Genomic DNA, 11424 nt, shown 5'->3' with positions numbered 1-11424 from the left:
TGATAAGAGGATAATTGAGGCGACACTGGCGTATAATTAGGGGGATAATTTATGCTATATCCACTTTTATTTCCACCCTCCCAAAATAAATCCAACAGTCCATAATCATTACAGGCGAATTGTTCTTAATTTTATAGCTGCAATTTGAGCAAAGTGTGGCCGCTAATCAAATAGGTTTTCACAGCAACTTGATTGCACACAGTTGTATTTTTTTTTCTTCTTCGTCGCCCTATTTGTGAAAATCGCTGCATCAAACGTACTGAAAATTAGGATTTTAAATCCACGTTGGAGCTGCAATAATGTGGAAATATCGTTTTGTTCGTATATATTCGAATCGAACATGTCATCCCCTCATGGGCAAACTGTATAATTTACATATATTGAGGACCCTATCAGGCCTCATATTACCAACAGGGATAAAAGACTCTGTCAGTTTATCTCGGTATCCACCCTTCTATGTGCAAAATAATCTATTGTACCTCAGGCATATTGTTATTTGATGTGTCACACGCACTGCATTTGGAATTGTCTGAGGATCTTTAATCATATGGTCAGTAGCCCCAGGGGAAAATACAGCAGTTATAATATATGTTACTCTCAGAGCAGAAGGGGGGTTAAATATGAATTACTAATAATGTAAATTATGTACACTGCAAAAAAAATTAAATAAAAATGTAAAAAATAACCACAGAAGTTATACTTTCCTCATTAAAATCCACAGAAATCTGCAGAACTAAAAAAAAACAAAAACAAATCCCACCTGTTTTAAGAGGTTTCCTTGAAATAAAACAGATCACTTCACTTGAGCAAATGTATAAAGCCACAAATTAGGGAAATAAATATTTCAATGTTCATTTAATAGTGCTGGGATTGCAGCAAAGTCGTTTGTAAACGTTTACCATTTGACAGAATTAACATGTAATCCCCTTTAAAACGATGATTGGAGATTAATATGTTTGCAGTGGAGGATTAACGTGTAAATAATTTACTGACATTTTGGGGTTGTTGTTTTTTTATTTATTTATTTTTTTCAAAAAAAGGTCTGTTTATTATTAAGTAGGGATTCACTAACTACTTTCCCAAACAGGATGTTTGTGTGATGCTTCCCTATATGTAATTAATTCCAGAGGAAAGGAGGAGTTAAAGGCTGAGAAGGGGAAGCAGAGGAAGAAGGAACATATAGAGTCAATCAAAGTGCGCGCGGGGTTACTATATGTTGCGCGTCGTGCGTAATTTAGGGGTTTGGGTTAAAAAACAAAATCGACTCCAAAAAGGAGCTGGTTTTACGCGTGAAGCTTGTCTGTAGGAATTAGGCGTCTTTTCCCCACCACATTATTTCCCCTCATAGTGGCGGTGGGAGCTGGTAAGGTGGTTTAACTTCAGCTCAAGGCTCCGTGAAGCGCAGAGCACTGATGACGTTTGGGTTGGATGACCAATCGGAAGGCGCTGCCCTTTGGAGACAAACCATTCTACTTGTAGTGTCTGCATCAAGTCTGGAAGCAAAGGCTCAATTTTAACAGAATCCACCTTAAAATCTCTCCCTTAACTTATGCCTACCTTCCGCCACTTTGAGTGAGAATATCACGGGAACAAGGGGGGGAAATAAAGACGCGCGTGGAAAAACCCGGGTGTTAATAGGACAATATCTTTTTCGCGGTGGAGAGGGGAGAGAGAGAGAGAGACAACAACACAGCGCGAGGGAGAGAGAGAGAAAAACCGATTTGGTCTTGGGAGAGAGGGGGGTGAGTGCTCTCAAGGCAGAAAATTCGATGATGACCATGACTACGATGGCTGACGGTCTGGACGCTCAGGACTCGACCAAGTCTGCTTTCATGGAGTTTGGGCAGCAGTCGCAGTCACAGCAGAGCTCCCCGTCGATGGCCAGCGGCCACTACCCGCTGCACTGTCTCCACTCCGGCTCACACGCTCACCACCAGCACGACAACACGTCGTACCCCGGGACCAACACCTACAACAGGTCGTTACCGTACCCATATGTGAGCCACGCGCACCACAGCCCGTACCTGCCATCGTATCACAACAACACGGGAGGACAGACAAGGTTAGACGGCACAGGTAAGGAAAATCCCATTTTTCACCAGCCGAGTGGAAAAAATGCGCAATCCCCGACACGCCTGACACGCAGCATTACCGCAAAGATATCCTGTTCTTTTTTTCCTTTTTTCTTTTTTAAACACCGGTGAGCCTCAGTGACGGACTCGTACCTCACTCCCTGCCATTGTTGGTGTCATCCCCGAAGCCACTGCACGGCCACTCCTGTGAGCGACACGGAAGAAGATTGTGCGCAAATGGCACCGGATAATTCGAGATCCACGTCTCTCCAGCCTGTGCTGCTGATCCGTTTAGCTCTTCTCTCACTGAATGTGTTTTAATGCCCGGGGTGTGATCATCACCACCGCGCAATCCTCACCAACTACTCGTGGAAATTAGGCAGCCCGCACGCCCTGAATGTTGTAATTAGCATTTAATTGACGTGTCATTACCAGCAATATCCTAAATATGACAGCGTATGAGGATTATGGCTGCCACGGCCGCGTTAGGGCGCTGTGACATGTCAACGTTTATCACATTGAATTCTCTTCATTATTTTTTAATTTTATTTAATTTTATTTTTTCCCCACACACCTTTTTATTCGACGCCTCACATCTCCACGCCACACACGGATATCTCACCACGGCGGCTGTGAATAATAACGTTGCTTGTTTTTGTTGCAGAGCAGCAGAAAACGACAGTGATCGAGAATGGGGAGATTCGTTTTAACGGCAAAGGCAAGAAGATCCGCAAACCTCGGACAATTTACTCCAGTTTGCAGCTTCAAGCACTGAACCACCGTTTCCAGCAAACACAGTACCTCGCTTTACCGGAGCGCGCCGAGCTGGCTGCCTCTCTGGGACTAACACAAACACAGGTATGTTGTGTGTGTGTGTGTGTGTGGGAGAGGGATGGAGCTGTGTGCACCGATTTGAATGTTATAAATACATTATTTTAAATATTATATGTGCCTTTGGTATTTGTTATGTCATATGTTATTTTGAGTGAATGAAACCCTCTCGACTTCTTCTCCTCCTCTCCCTCAGGTAAAGATTTGGTTCCAGAATAAGAGGTCGAAGTTCAAGAAGCTGCTCAAGCAAGGCGGCAACCCGCACGAGAGTGAACCAATCCCGGGCTCCATGTCCCTGTCCCCGCGCTCCCCTACCATCCCTCCAATCTGGGACGTCTCGGCCTCTTCCAAAGGAGTAAACATGCCGAGCAACAGCTACATGCCCGGCTACTCTCACTGGTATTCGTCCCCGCACCAAGACTCCATGCAGAGATAGACTGATGAGAGGCAAGAGAGAGCGAGAGAGAGAGAGAGGGGTCGGTGAGCTGTCCGGAGGCCTCCGCAAATCTCCGCCGTGCAGTTTCCAATGTCGCCTGAAATGAGCTGTCAGCGAGAGGCTGGACGCTGGAGAGGAGGCCGGAGGAGGAAGAGGAGGAGGAGGAGGAGAAGAAGAAGAAGAAGAAGAAGAAGCTTCTCAGCATCTCTGCTGCTGCGGGATAGAAGCACAGCCAAGCCTCGGTGTGGTGACACAAACAAACAAGGGGAACTAACTTTTTTTGTTTTGTTTTCTCTAGCGTAACATGGCTGTTCAGTGGGCTCGCATATTTGTTATGCTTTCATTCATGTCAACATCTGAACGTCAATATACCAAATATTACCAGTGACATTTTTTTAGCCACTTTGGACAAAAGGCTGCCCACACACTGACCATGCGCTGTGGCGCACACGCAGAACATTTGCCATGTATGAAGGACTCCTGACTGCTTTTCCTTCTTTTTCTTATTTTTTTCCTCCTTTCTTTTTTTTCCTCCAAAATGCAAAACCCAAGCAACTTGTCTGTCTGTAAATATAATCTGCGGTTTTAGTTGTACATACACTTTTTATGTTTTGTCAAGAGTAAACCGTGACTCAAAACAGATGCCTGCTGTTGCATTAATTTCCAGATCATTTAAAAAAAAAAAAAAAAAATCTAGGCCTCTCCATGTGCTCCCGTATTGGGCCAACATCACATCAGTTCCCGTGCCCCTGGTGAGTGCACGCTCTGAAGAGACTATGTGAACATAAGGTTCTGAGTGAAAAGCCTCTTTTCTCCAGAGTAAACATCTCGCATAAACCCGACGCGCTCAGTGGCTGCATGATGAAGAACACGACACTGTATAGATTTATCAAACGCGCCAGAGGAAATTAACTTACCCCTCACCGCTGCTGCCTACATTCACCTCCAAAGCCATTTGCTCCACGTCCAGCTTATCTTGTCATTTCACCCTCAATTATTAGAAGTATTGACAAAATGTTTTCTCCCTTCTCTCCGTCCTAATGCAGGGCGTTAAATGCCAAGCTCCACGGGATCGATGTTGAACAAAGCAGCCAGCTGCAGTGGCGTTCAATATGAAGGAGATATTTGGGACAATTTGTGGGTTTTTATCCAAGTGAGGCTTTTTTTCCATTCTCATAAATGCAGGCATAATTAGGGTAATTTTTGATGTAGCCCGCTGATTACAGCGTTTTTACCGTCAAAGATAATTACCTGTAATTTTCAACCACTTTTAATACTAAAAGGCATCTTTATTTGGATTTGAGGTAGCACAGATGGAACAAAAGGGGGAAATTATTCGGTTATTCATATACAAATTGCCGAGAAGAGTGAGCGCTCGGGATATTATCTGAAATTACAAGGCTGAAAAGCTCCACGCAGCTGTCAAATCGCGGATGTCCCACTGGCGCACACTGAGGACGCCTTGTACCTGCGGGGGCCCCAGGCTGCTGGGGGGGCCCCCGTATCTGCTCTGTGGCCCCCGTCAACACCCATGATCCTCCTCACAGGAGAAGGGGAAACAGCAGCAGAGAGAAGTGAAGACGCATCACCTGCAGGTTTTCATCATGATTTATACATGGGAGCGTGATAATAATCAGTGGCGCGCACAGACATGGCAGGGGGAGAGGGGGCTCAAGTGAAAAGGGCAGACCCCCCCCCCCCCACACACACACACACACACACCTCATAATTAATATTAATAAAAAATATAAAAAATAACAATGTTAGAGTGGCCAATGTTGTACTTAACACATACACTAATGCATTTGTTTACATGTTTCCACAAAATTACTGGATAAAAAACAATGTTGTTTTGCAGGAAATTACAAATCAAATGGAATATTGGGGGTAAAATGATACATTTTAAACTGAGAATCAATGCCATGGGTCACATGAAAAATAAAATAAATATAACATTTAATAAAATAAGTCTTTCAAATGAGGCCTTTAAGTGGTATAGATAGATAGATAGATAGATAGATAGATAGATAGATAGATAGATAGATAGATAGATAGATAGATAGATAGATGTGAAGGAGTGCAGCAGAGTGACAGAGGCAGATATGAGGGTGGGGGTTGAAAGGAGGGAGGGTTGTGTCACTTCTTGCTCTGTGATCTTTAGCCTCAAACAGACTCACAGCAACAAAAGCAGCAGAAGCAGACTAAGATTCCACTCATCACCACATTAACTGCACCGGCACAACATGAATAAAAAAGCTCATAAAAAAAAAAATACACACACAAATGAAATGTTTACTCCCACAAATAAAACATCAGAGTGTCTCAGAAAAATGCAGATTGTTGTGGTTTCAGTTGATCCAATGAGTAAAGACTCCTTATCGGTCTCTTGTAAATTAAATCAGGAACAGTCACAGGAGAGAAAATATAAGACTCTGCTCGCTTACCTTTCCTTTCCTTTGCTCTAACACAAACTAACCAAAAAAAGGCGCTGCACGCTTTTTACTGCCGCTGGTTGAATAAGCAAATCCAGGTGGGAAAGTGTTTGCACACCCTGGTAAGCTCTTATATATTGCCTGCAAAATTAGCTGTTATTACTGTCACTGTTTAGTGATGGCGAGCTTCGGGGAAAAAAAAAAAAAAAAAGCCCTCTGCAATCAAGAACCAAGCGCATCTTTGCAAATTATAGGTAATTGTCAATGTCCAGATTATGATAATGGAGGCCCTAATCCTGGAGAATAATTATTGTGGAGTGTTACAGTTGAAGCTGTCCAGTAAAGCTAACTGTCATTATTTAGACTCGATTTGCAAAACGGGGGGAAACTCGCTGAGTGGAAAATGTTCGGTTGGAAATAAACGGGCTCTCGATATAATGGCACCACGAGTGTGTGTGTGTGTGTGTGTGTGTGAGAGAGAGAGAGAGAGAGAAAGAGAGAGAGAGAGAGAGAGAGAGAATGGATAGATGACAGAGCCATACAGGTGTGTGTTTGTGTGTGTGTGTGTGTGTGTGTGTGTGTTGTCTCTTTAGAACCTTTTCTGGCATAAACACACTGACCTTGTCAGGACCAGTAGTCATCATAGAGACCAAAACCTGGGCCTAATGAGGCAGAACCTTAATTGTGGATGGGTTCAGGTTAGAGTTAGGCATCATCAGTTATGGTTATAGTTATGGTAAAAAAAAAAACAACTTATATATCGCACTTATGACTAGCGCTTCATAGTTTGGCTTACTTGAAGCTCTTACTTACTTCTAGATCTTATTTGTACCCAAATGTTTAAATGCACTTATTGTAAGTCGCTTTGGATAAAAGCGTCTGCTAAATGACATGTAATGTAATGGTTAGGAATAATACTTTCATTAATATTGAATTCAATCAAAGTCAGCGCAGCGTCCCCAGAAGAATAGCTGTGCAAATCTTGTGTGAGTGAGTAAGTGTGTGTGTGTGTGTGAGTGAGAGAGAGAGAGCGAGAGAGATAGAGAGAGAGAGAGAAATGGATGATGATAGGGACATACAGGTGTTTGTGTGTGTGTGTGAGAGAGAGAGAGTGAGAGAGAGAAAGAGAGAGAGGGACGGACACAGACGCAAAAGAGGCCTTCGTGTGCGACTGTGCATGAGCGTGTGCGCGTGGTGTGAAAATGTCTCGAGTGACCTGCTGAAACGCAAAAAAAAAGTGAGGGTGAAAGACAACAAACAACAAAAAACAGTTGTTTGATGATTTTAAATTGAAGATGAACACTATGACAGTACTACATTTGTGTGTGTGTGTGTGTGTGTGTGTGATTGTTCGCCATGCAGGCAAATTCAATTAGGTCAATTTTCAAATCTGCTAATATGTCACGCAGTGACACGGTTTGTTTAGCGGTTTCTTGCAGCGGCAGCGCAGCTAATGCAGCCTGCTGATAATAACATGGTGAGGATCTCTCTCTCTCTCTCTCCCTCTCTCTCCCTCCCTCTCTCGCTTTCTTTGCCTTTCTTCCTTTTCTCATTTTTTTTTTACCCGGAAGGTGGGCTGCGGCCGGGACTGGCAGAGCTCTGGAGCCGGTCTGCCCCCACAGGAATGCGGATTGTCTCAGATCTCCGTGCCGCCCCCCTCGCCTCCTCTCTGCCATTCAAAGCGTCTAATTGCAGGGAAGACAAAGCGAGAGCGACTGCAGACTGTCTGCTGCAACAAGCCCTGCACGTCTGCTTTACAGAGCTGAGAGCCTCAGCCAGCTGCTGCACGAAAACACCGTCTGAATTATACTATTATTAGCATTATTATTACTAATAATTATTATTTTGTATTGTTATTCATATTACTATGAATAACAATAATTCATGTTGTTGTGTGGTTTCAGATTGGTAAATATAGAACTACAGGTTGCAAAATACTGGATTTTTTATATCATTATTTAAAATATGGATTTTACAATAATATATTACAAAGTTGACGATGTCACACTGAATCCGATTGTTTTACAAAATACAGTCTTACAAAATCTGCACCGACTCCCACAAACACAAAATAAATATTATATATAACAATAATAATAATAATAATAATAATAATGTGAAACAAGTGTAATTATAATTATATATAAAGGAGGACTGCCTTGTTATTATGGTACATATTAGACACGATTTCTCAGAAATGTACAATACCATTTTTTTGCTTCATGTGTTAAAGCACTAAAATAATAAAATCTTTACACATTATTTATGCTTTTTGATTTGATAATGACGGCATTTTCCTTAATTTCCTTCTCCAAAACACTAGGTTAGGTGACATTTTCAGAAATAAAGACAGTAACAATAATAATAATAATAATGGTAATAATAACAATAATAATAATAATAATAATAGAATAAATATGACAAATGAAAAGTATGGTAAATAAATGTACATTTTCTAATTCATCTTTAACTCATCGAACGTCACCTGAGACTCACAGACATAGCTCATGTCTGTGAGTCCGTGTCCGTGATTTTCGGTGTAAATAACAAGAGACTGCAGCAGAGAAGCCGGAGGTTTTCCAAGTTCCATTGTCCATTTAAACGTTTAATAGTCTTCCAAAAAATGCAATAAATTACATGCACACATTTACACATTTTACACGTTTCTTCTATGACTGTCATCAAATACATTTGCATATTCCTCTGAAATGTGAACACGAGTCCATAGAAGGAGAGAGAAAAAAATGAAGGAGGTTTGAAATGAACAACAGGGTTTTTTCAATATAACGTCCCCGCTCCAAGAGCCAGTGAGTGCTGTATCGAGTTAGGACTCTGCAGGTGGGAGGTCATGGAGCTTCCGGCTGGGGTGTACCACGACCCCGAGTTTTCCAAAAAGTTAGACGCGGTCGTGTTGATGTTCTGTGGCTGTAGGCTATGCGGCCTGGACGGGCCCTGTGTGTCCCACACGGCCGGGGACTGTGGAGAGTTGCACGCCATGGGGTCGCTGGAGCTGGGGCTGTGCTCCGGTAGATGCTCCCCGTTTTTAATGAGCTTCTTCATTTTTGATCTCCTGTTCTGGAACCAGATCTTCACCTGGAAAAAAACAAAGACAACAAAAGATTAATGTCTGATAGAACCACAGAAGCAATGGAAGGGGGAAAAGGAGACACGGTGCGTAAAAACGCACAAGATAAATAGAGGTTATTATTGACATATTTGATAATGAAACTCAAATGAAAAGACTAGGAAAATGTGAGCCCACCTGTGTTTGCGTGAGTCCCAGTGATGCAGCCAGCTCGGCTCTCTCCGGCAGCGCCAGGTACTGTGTGTTCTGGAAGCGCCTCTGCAGAGCGGCCAGCTGGAAGCTGGAGTAGATTGTGCGAGGCTTCCTCACTTTTTTCGGCTTGCCGTTCACCATCCTCACCTCAGGCTCGCTTATCTCTTTTTCTGTCAAAGTAATCGCAAGCAACAATGAGTACTTTGCTCCCAGTGTAAAATGGAGCATCTTTTATTAAACATTAGTCCTTCTTTCTTTTTAGTGGGCCACCTTTATCATTTTAAACCCCATGGAAAATCTAGTGCCATAAACAAAATGTATTCCAGAGGAGAAACTAAGGAAAACTGTGCGTATTATTAAAAAGCTTCAAAGTCATTTTTAATCACAAATGAAGCCTCGTTTGTTGGATTCATTGTTTTATTTTTATGCAGAAAGTGGGAAAAAAATCAAATAGACTAAATAATACATCGACCACAAACTATTAATCTGCTCATGTTCATATAATAACAATTATAATGTAATAAAAAATTATCTGCGGGGCCTTACCTTGTGGACTTGGCTGGGCTTGCACTCTGCTGTAAGCCCCAGTGTACTGATGGTAGGCGGGGGTCGTGTACGAGCTGTAATCGGTGTAGGATTTTGTCGAGTAATTTCCAGCGGACGCGTTGACACCCGGGTACTGGTACTGGTAGGCATTGAGAGGCTTCCCGTACGAGGTGGAGCTCGGTGAGCAGTAGCCGTGAGAGACTCCACCGGCGGGACTGTAGTAGCCGGAATCTGTGGCTGTGGACTCCGGTAAAGTAGGAGATTCCTGAGACGGGTGGTGCATGGCGGTTGAGAGTTGAAAGGAGCTCTGGAAGTCTGCAGGTTTCACACTCGGGATCCTCCGATCGAATACTCCAGTCATAATTCGAAGGAAAACGCGTGGGTATTTTTGTCGCTTTTATTGTATTAGCACCAAAAAAGAGACGACGCAGTGTGATCCAAAGCAGCGTGGAGACTAGACTGGCATTGTTGAAAGGCTCTCAGGCCGTCGGGCTCTGGTGAAGACTGTAGCCAGCCCCGCAGCAAAGACTTGGTTAAATCCTAAACCGCGCTCTTACGCACTGCAGGGAGGATCTGGTTCCATTGGCCAGGGCGCACACAGACACAGCTACACCCAATTCACTCCGCCAGCTTTCTTATAAGGGGGGAACCACCAGGGCTATGTTGCTGCATTGTTGTGATTTTACACGATCAATCAATAGGAGTAATTAAAGTGTTGGCCAGTGGACGTTTTTTTCAGATGGATGAATTACTGAGACAAATCGCTTATTACTAAAATGGCAGCAGCTGACTGATTATGAGGACAATGTTGTCTTCATTATTCTTTACTTATGCATTCTATTAACGCGCAATACACGTTATTTTATTGTGTAAGTGATCAAAATAATAGCCTCTAAATCACAGCTTACAATTGAATGATACAAACGCTAATAAAGCATGAAACATATTTTCTGAGGATGTTTAGCCTTTTTAAAACCACATTTTAAACTACACCAATGAAATTTTCGACTCTTGCATCTAATATATACTAGTTTATACTGTCCACTAATATGTGTAGCTAATATAATAATCAGCATATTAAACATTTAGATTAATGTAAAATATGTTATATTCCATTAATCACAACTAATGCCTTCCCACAATGCGATTTTTCGTATTCAAGAACAATTTTGGGTTTTCTTGGTTGGCATCATATAACAACGATAATATGGCCCAGGATCAATAACGATTTATATTATCTCATGTGAAAGAACACGTAGCAGAACATGCTAAATCAATGCTCAGCGCCACTGTCTGACACATTCAGTGGTGAACAGCGCCGACCAGTGGACAAACCGAGGTGCTGCACTCGAGGGGCAAACCCGCAAAAACGGAGTGCTCACACAAAACCCATTTCTTTTAAACCACAACACTGCAATTATACCGGTGCAATTTGTTAACATGTACAAACTCTTAGACTATTTACTCTGTCACATACATCATAATATGTTGCAAAGGGTCAAGTGTCGTAATGCATGTTTACTAGTGTGTTGAAGAGATATCTTATCTTATTTTTAAATCTTTAAATCCACTTGTAAAACACCACAATGGGGCCATAATAAACTCGTCAAGAATTGTAGAAAGCAGATAATGTGTCATGACAGAAAGTGTCATTTCATTATATTTTTAGAGCTGATGGATTGGCAAAACTGCACTTGGACTGTGCAAAGATGACGAGCCAGGTCCTCAGAAGGAAAATGTACCATTATGAGCAAACCACAACAGTGTTTGCCTGCAAAGCAACATCTGTACAGGCCACAGTCAGAGGGAGTTCAAACTGGCAGATAAAGT

At 42.4% G+C, this 11424-nt stretch overlaps 2 protein-coding genes and 1 long non-coding RNA gene across 3 annotated transcripts in view; 1 reads left to right on the top strand and 2 right to left on the bottom strand.

Moving 5' to 3' along the window:
* Positions 1 to 4995, bottom strand: part of LOC131447746 (uncharacterized) — a 12857-nt gene extending 7862 nt beyond the window's left edge. The window contains exon 1 of the long non-coding RNA XR_009234074.1: positions 4257 to 4995. This is a non-coding gene — a long non-coding RNA (uncharacterized LOC131447746). The remainder of the gene's footprint in view (positions 1 to 4256) is intronic.
* Positions 1262 to 3979, top strand: dlx6a (distal-less homeobox 6a). The gene is made up of 3 exons (XM_058619748.1): positions 1262 to 2076; positions 2737 to 2930; positions 3100 to 3979. The coding sequence occupies exons 1-3, from the start codon at positions 1770 to 1772 to the stop codon at positions 3337 to 3339; spliced, it is 741 nt and encodes a 246-aa protein (XP_058475731.1). The 5' UTR covers positions 1262 to 1769; the 3' UTR covers positions 3340 to 3979.
* Positions 4996 to 8346: 3351 nt separating the features above from the next.
* Positions 8347 to 10487, bottom strand: dlx5a (distal-less homeobox 5a). Its single transcript, XM_058620084.1, has 3 exons — positions 9595 to 10487; positions 9034 to 9218; positions 8347 to 8864 (listed from the first exon to the last, which is right to left on the bottom strand). Exons 1-3 carry the CDS (start codon positions 9953 to 9955, stop codon positions 8550 to 8552), a joined length of 861 nt encoding a protein of 286 aa, XP_058476067.1. The 5' UTR covers positions 9956 to 10487; the 3' UTR covers positions 8347 to 8549.
* Between the last annotated feature and the right edge of the window lie 937 nt (positions 10488 to 11424).

The sequence above is a fragment of the Solea solea genome, chromosome 20 (assembly GCF_958295425.1).
Source record: "Solea solea chromosome 20, fSolSol10.1, whole genome shotgun sequence".
NCBI classification, from domain to species: domain Eukaryota; kingdom Metazoa; phylum Chordata; class Actinopteri; order Pleuronectiformes; family Soleidae; genus Solea; species Solea solea.
The sequence above is the reverse complement of the archived record's forward strand: the minus strand, read 5'-3'. Positions and strand labels throughout refer to the sequence as shown.

Excerpts from the sequence above, each read along its gene's own strand:
- dlx6a (XM_058619748.1), top strand. The coding sequence starts at position 1,770 with ATGATGACCATGACTACGATGGCTGACGGTCTGGACGCTCAGGACTCG. Across the intron at positions 2,077-2,736 it reads GACAAGGTTAGACGGCACAG|AGCAGCAGAAAACGACAGTG; the intron begins GTAAGGAAAATC and ends TTTTTGTTGCAG. Across the intron at positions 2,931-3,099 it reads TGGGACTAACACAAACACAG|GTAAAGATTTGGTTCCAGAA; the intron begins GTATGTTGTGTG and ends CCTCTCCCTCAG.
- dlx5a (XM_058620084.1), bottom strand. The coding sequence starts at position 9,955 with ATGACTGGAGTATTCGATCGGAGGATCCCGAGTGTGAAACCTGCAGAC. Across the intron at positions 9,219-9,594 it reads AGCCCAGCCAAGTCCACAAG|AAAAAGAGATAAGCGAGCCT; the intron begins GTAAGGCCCCGC and ends TTACTTTGACAG. Across the intron at positions 8,865-9,033 it reads TGGGACTCACGCAAACACAG|GTGAAGATCTGGTTCCAGAA; the intron begins GTGGGCTCACAT and ends GTTTTTTTCCAG.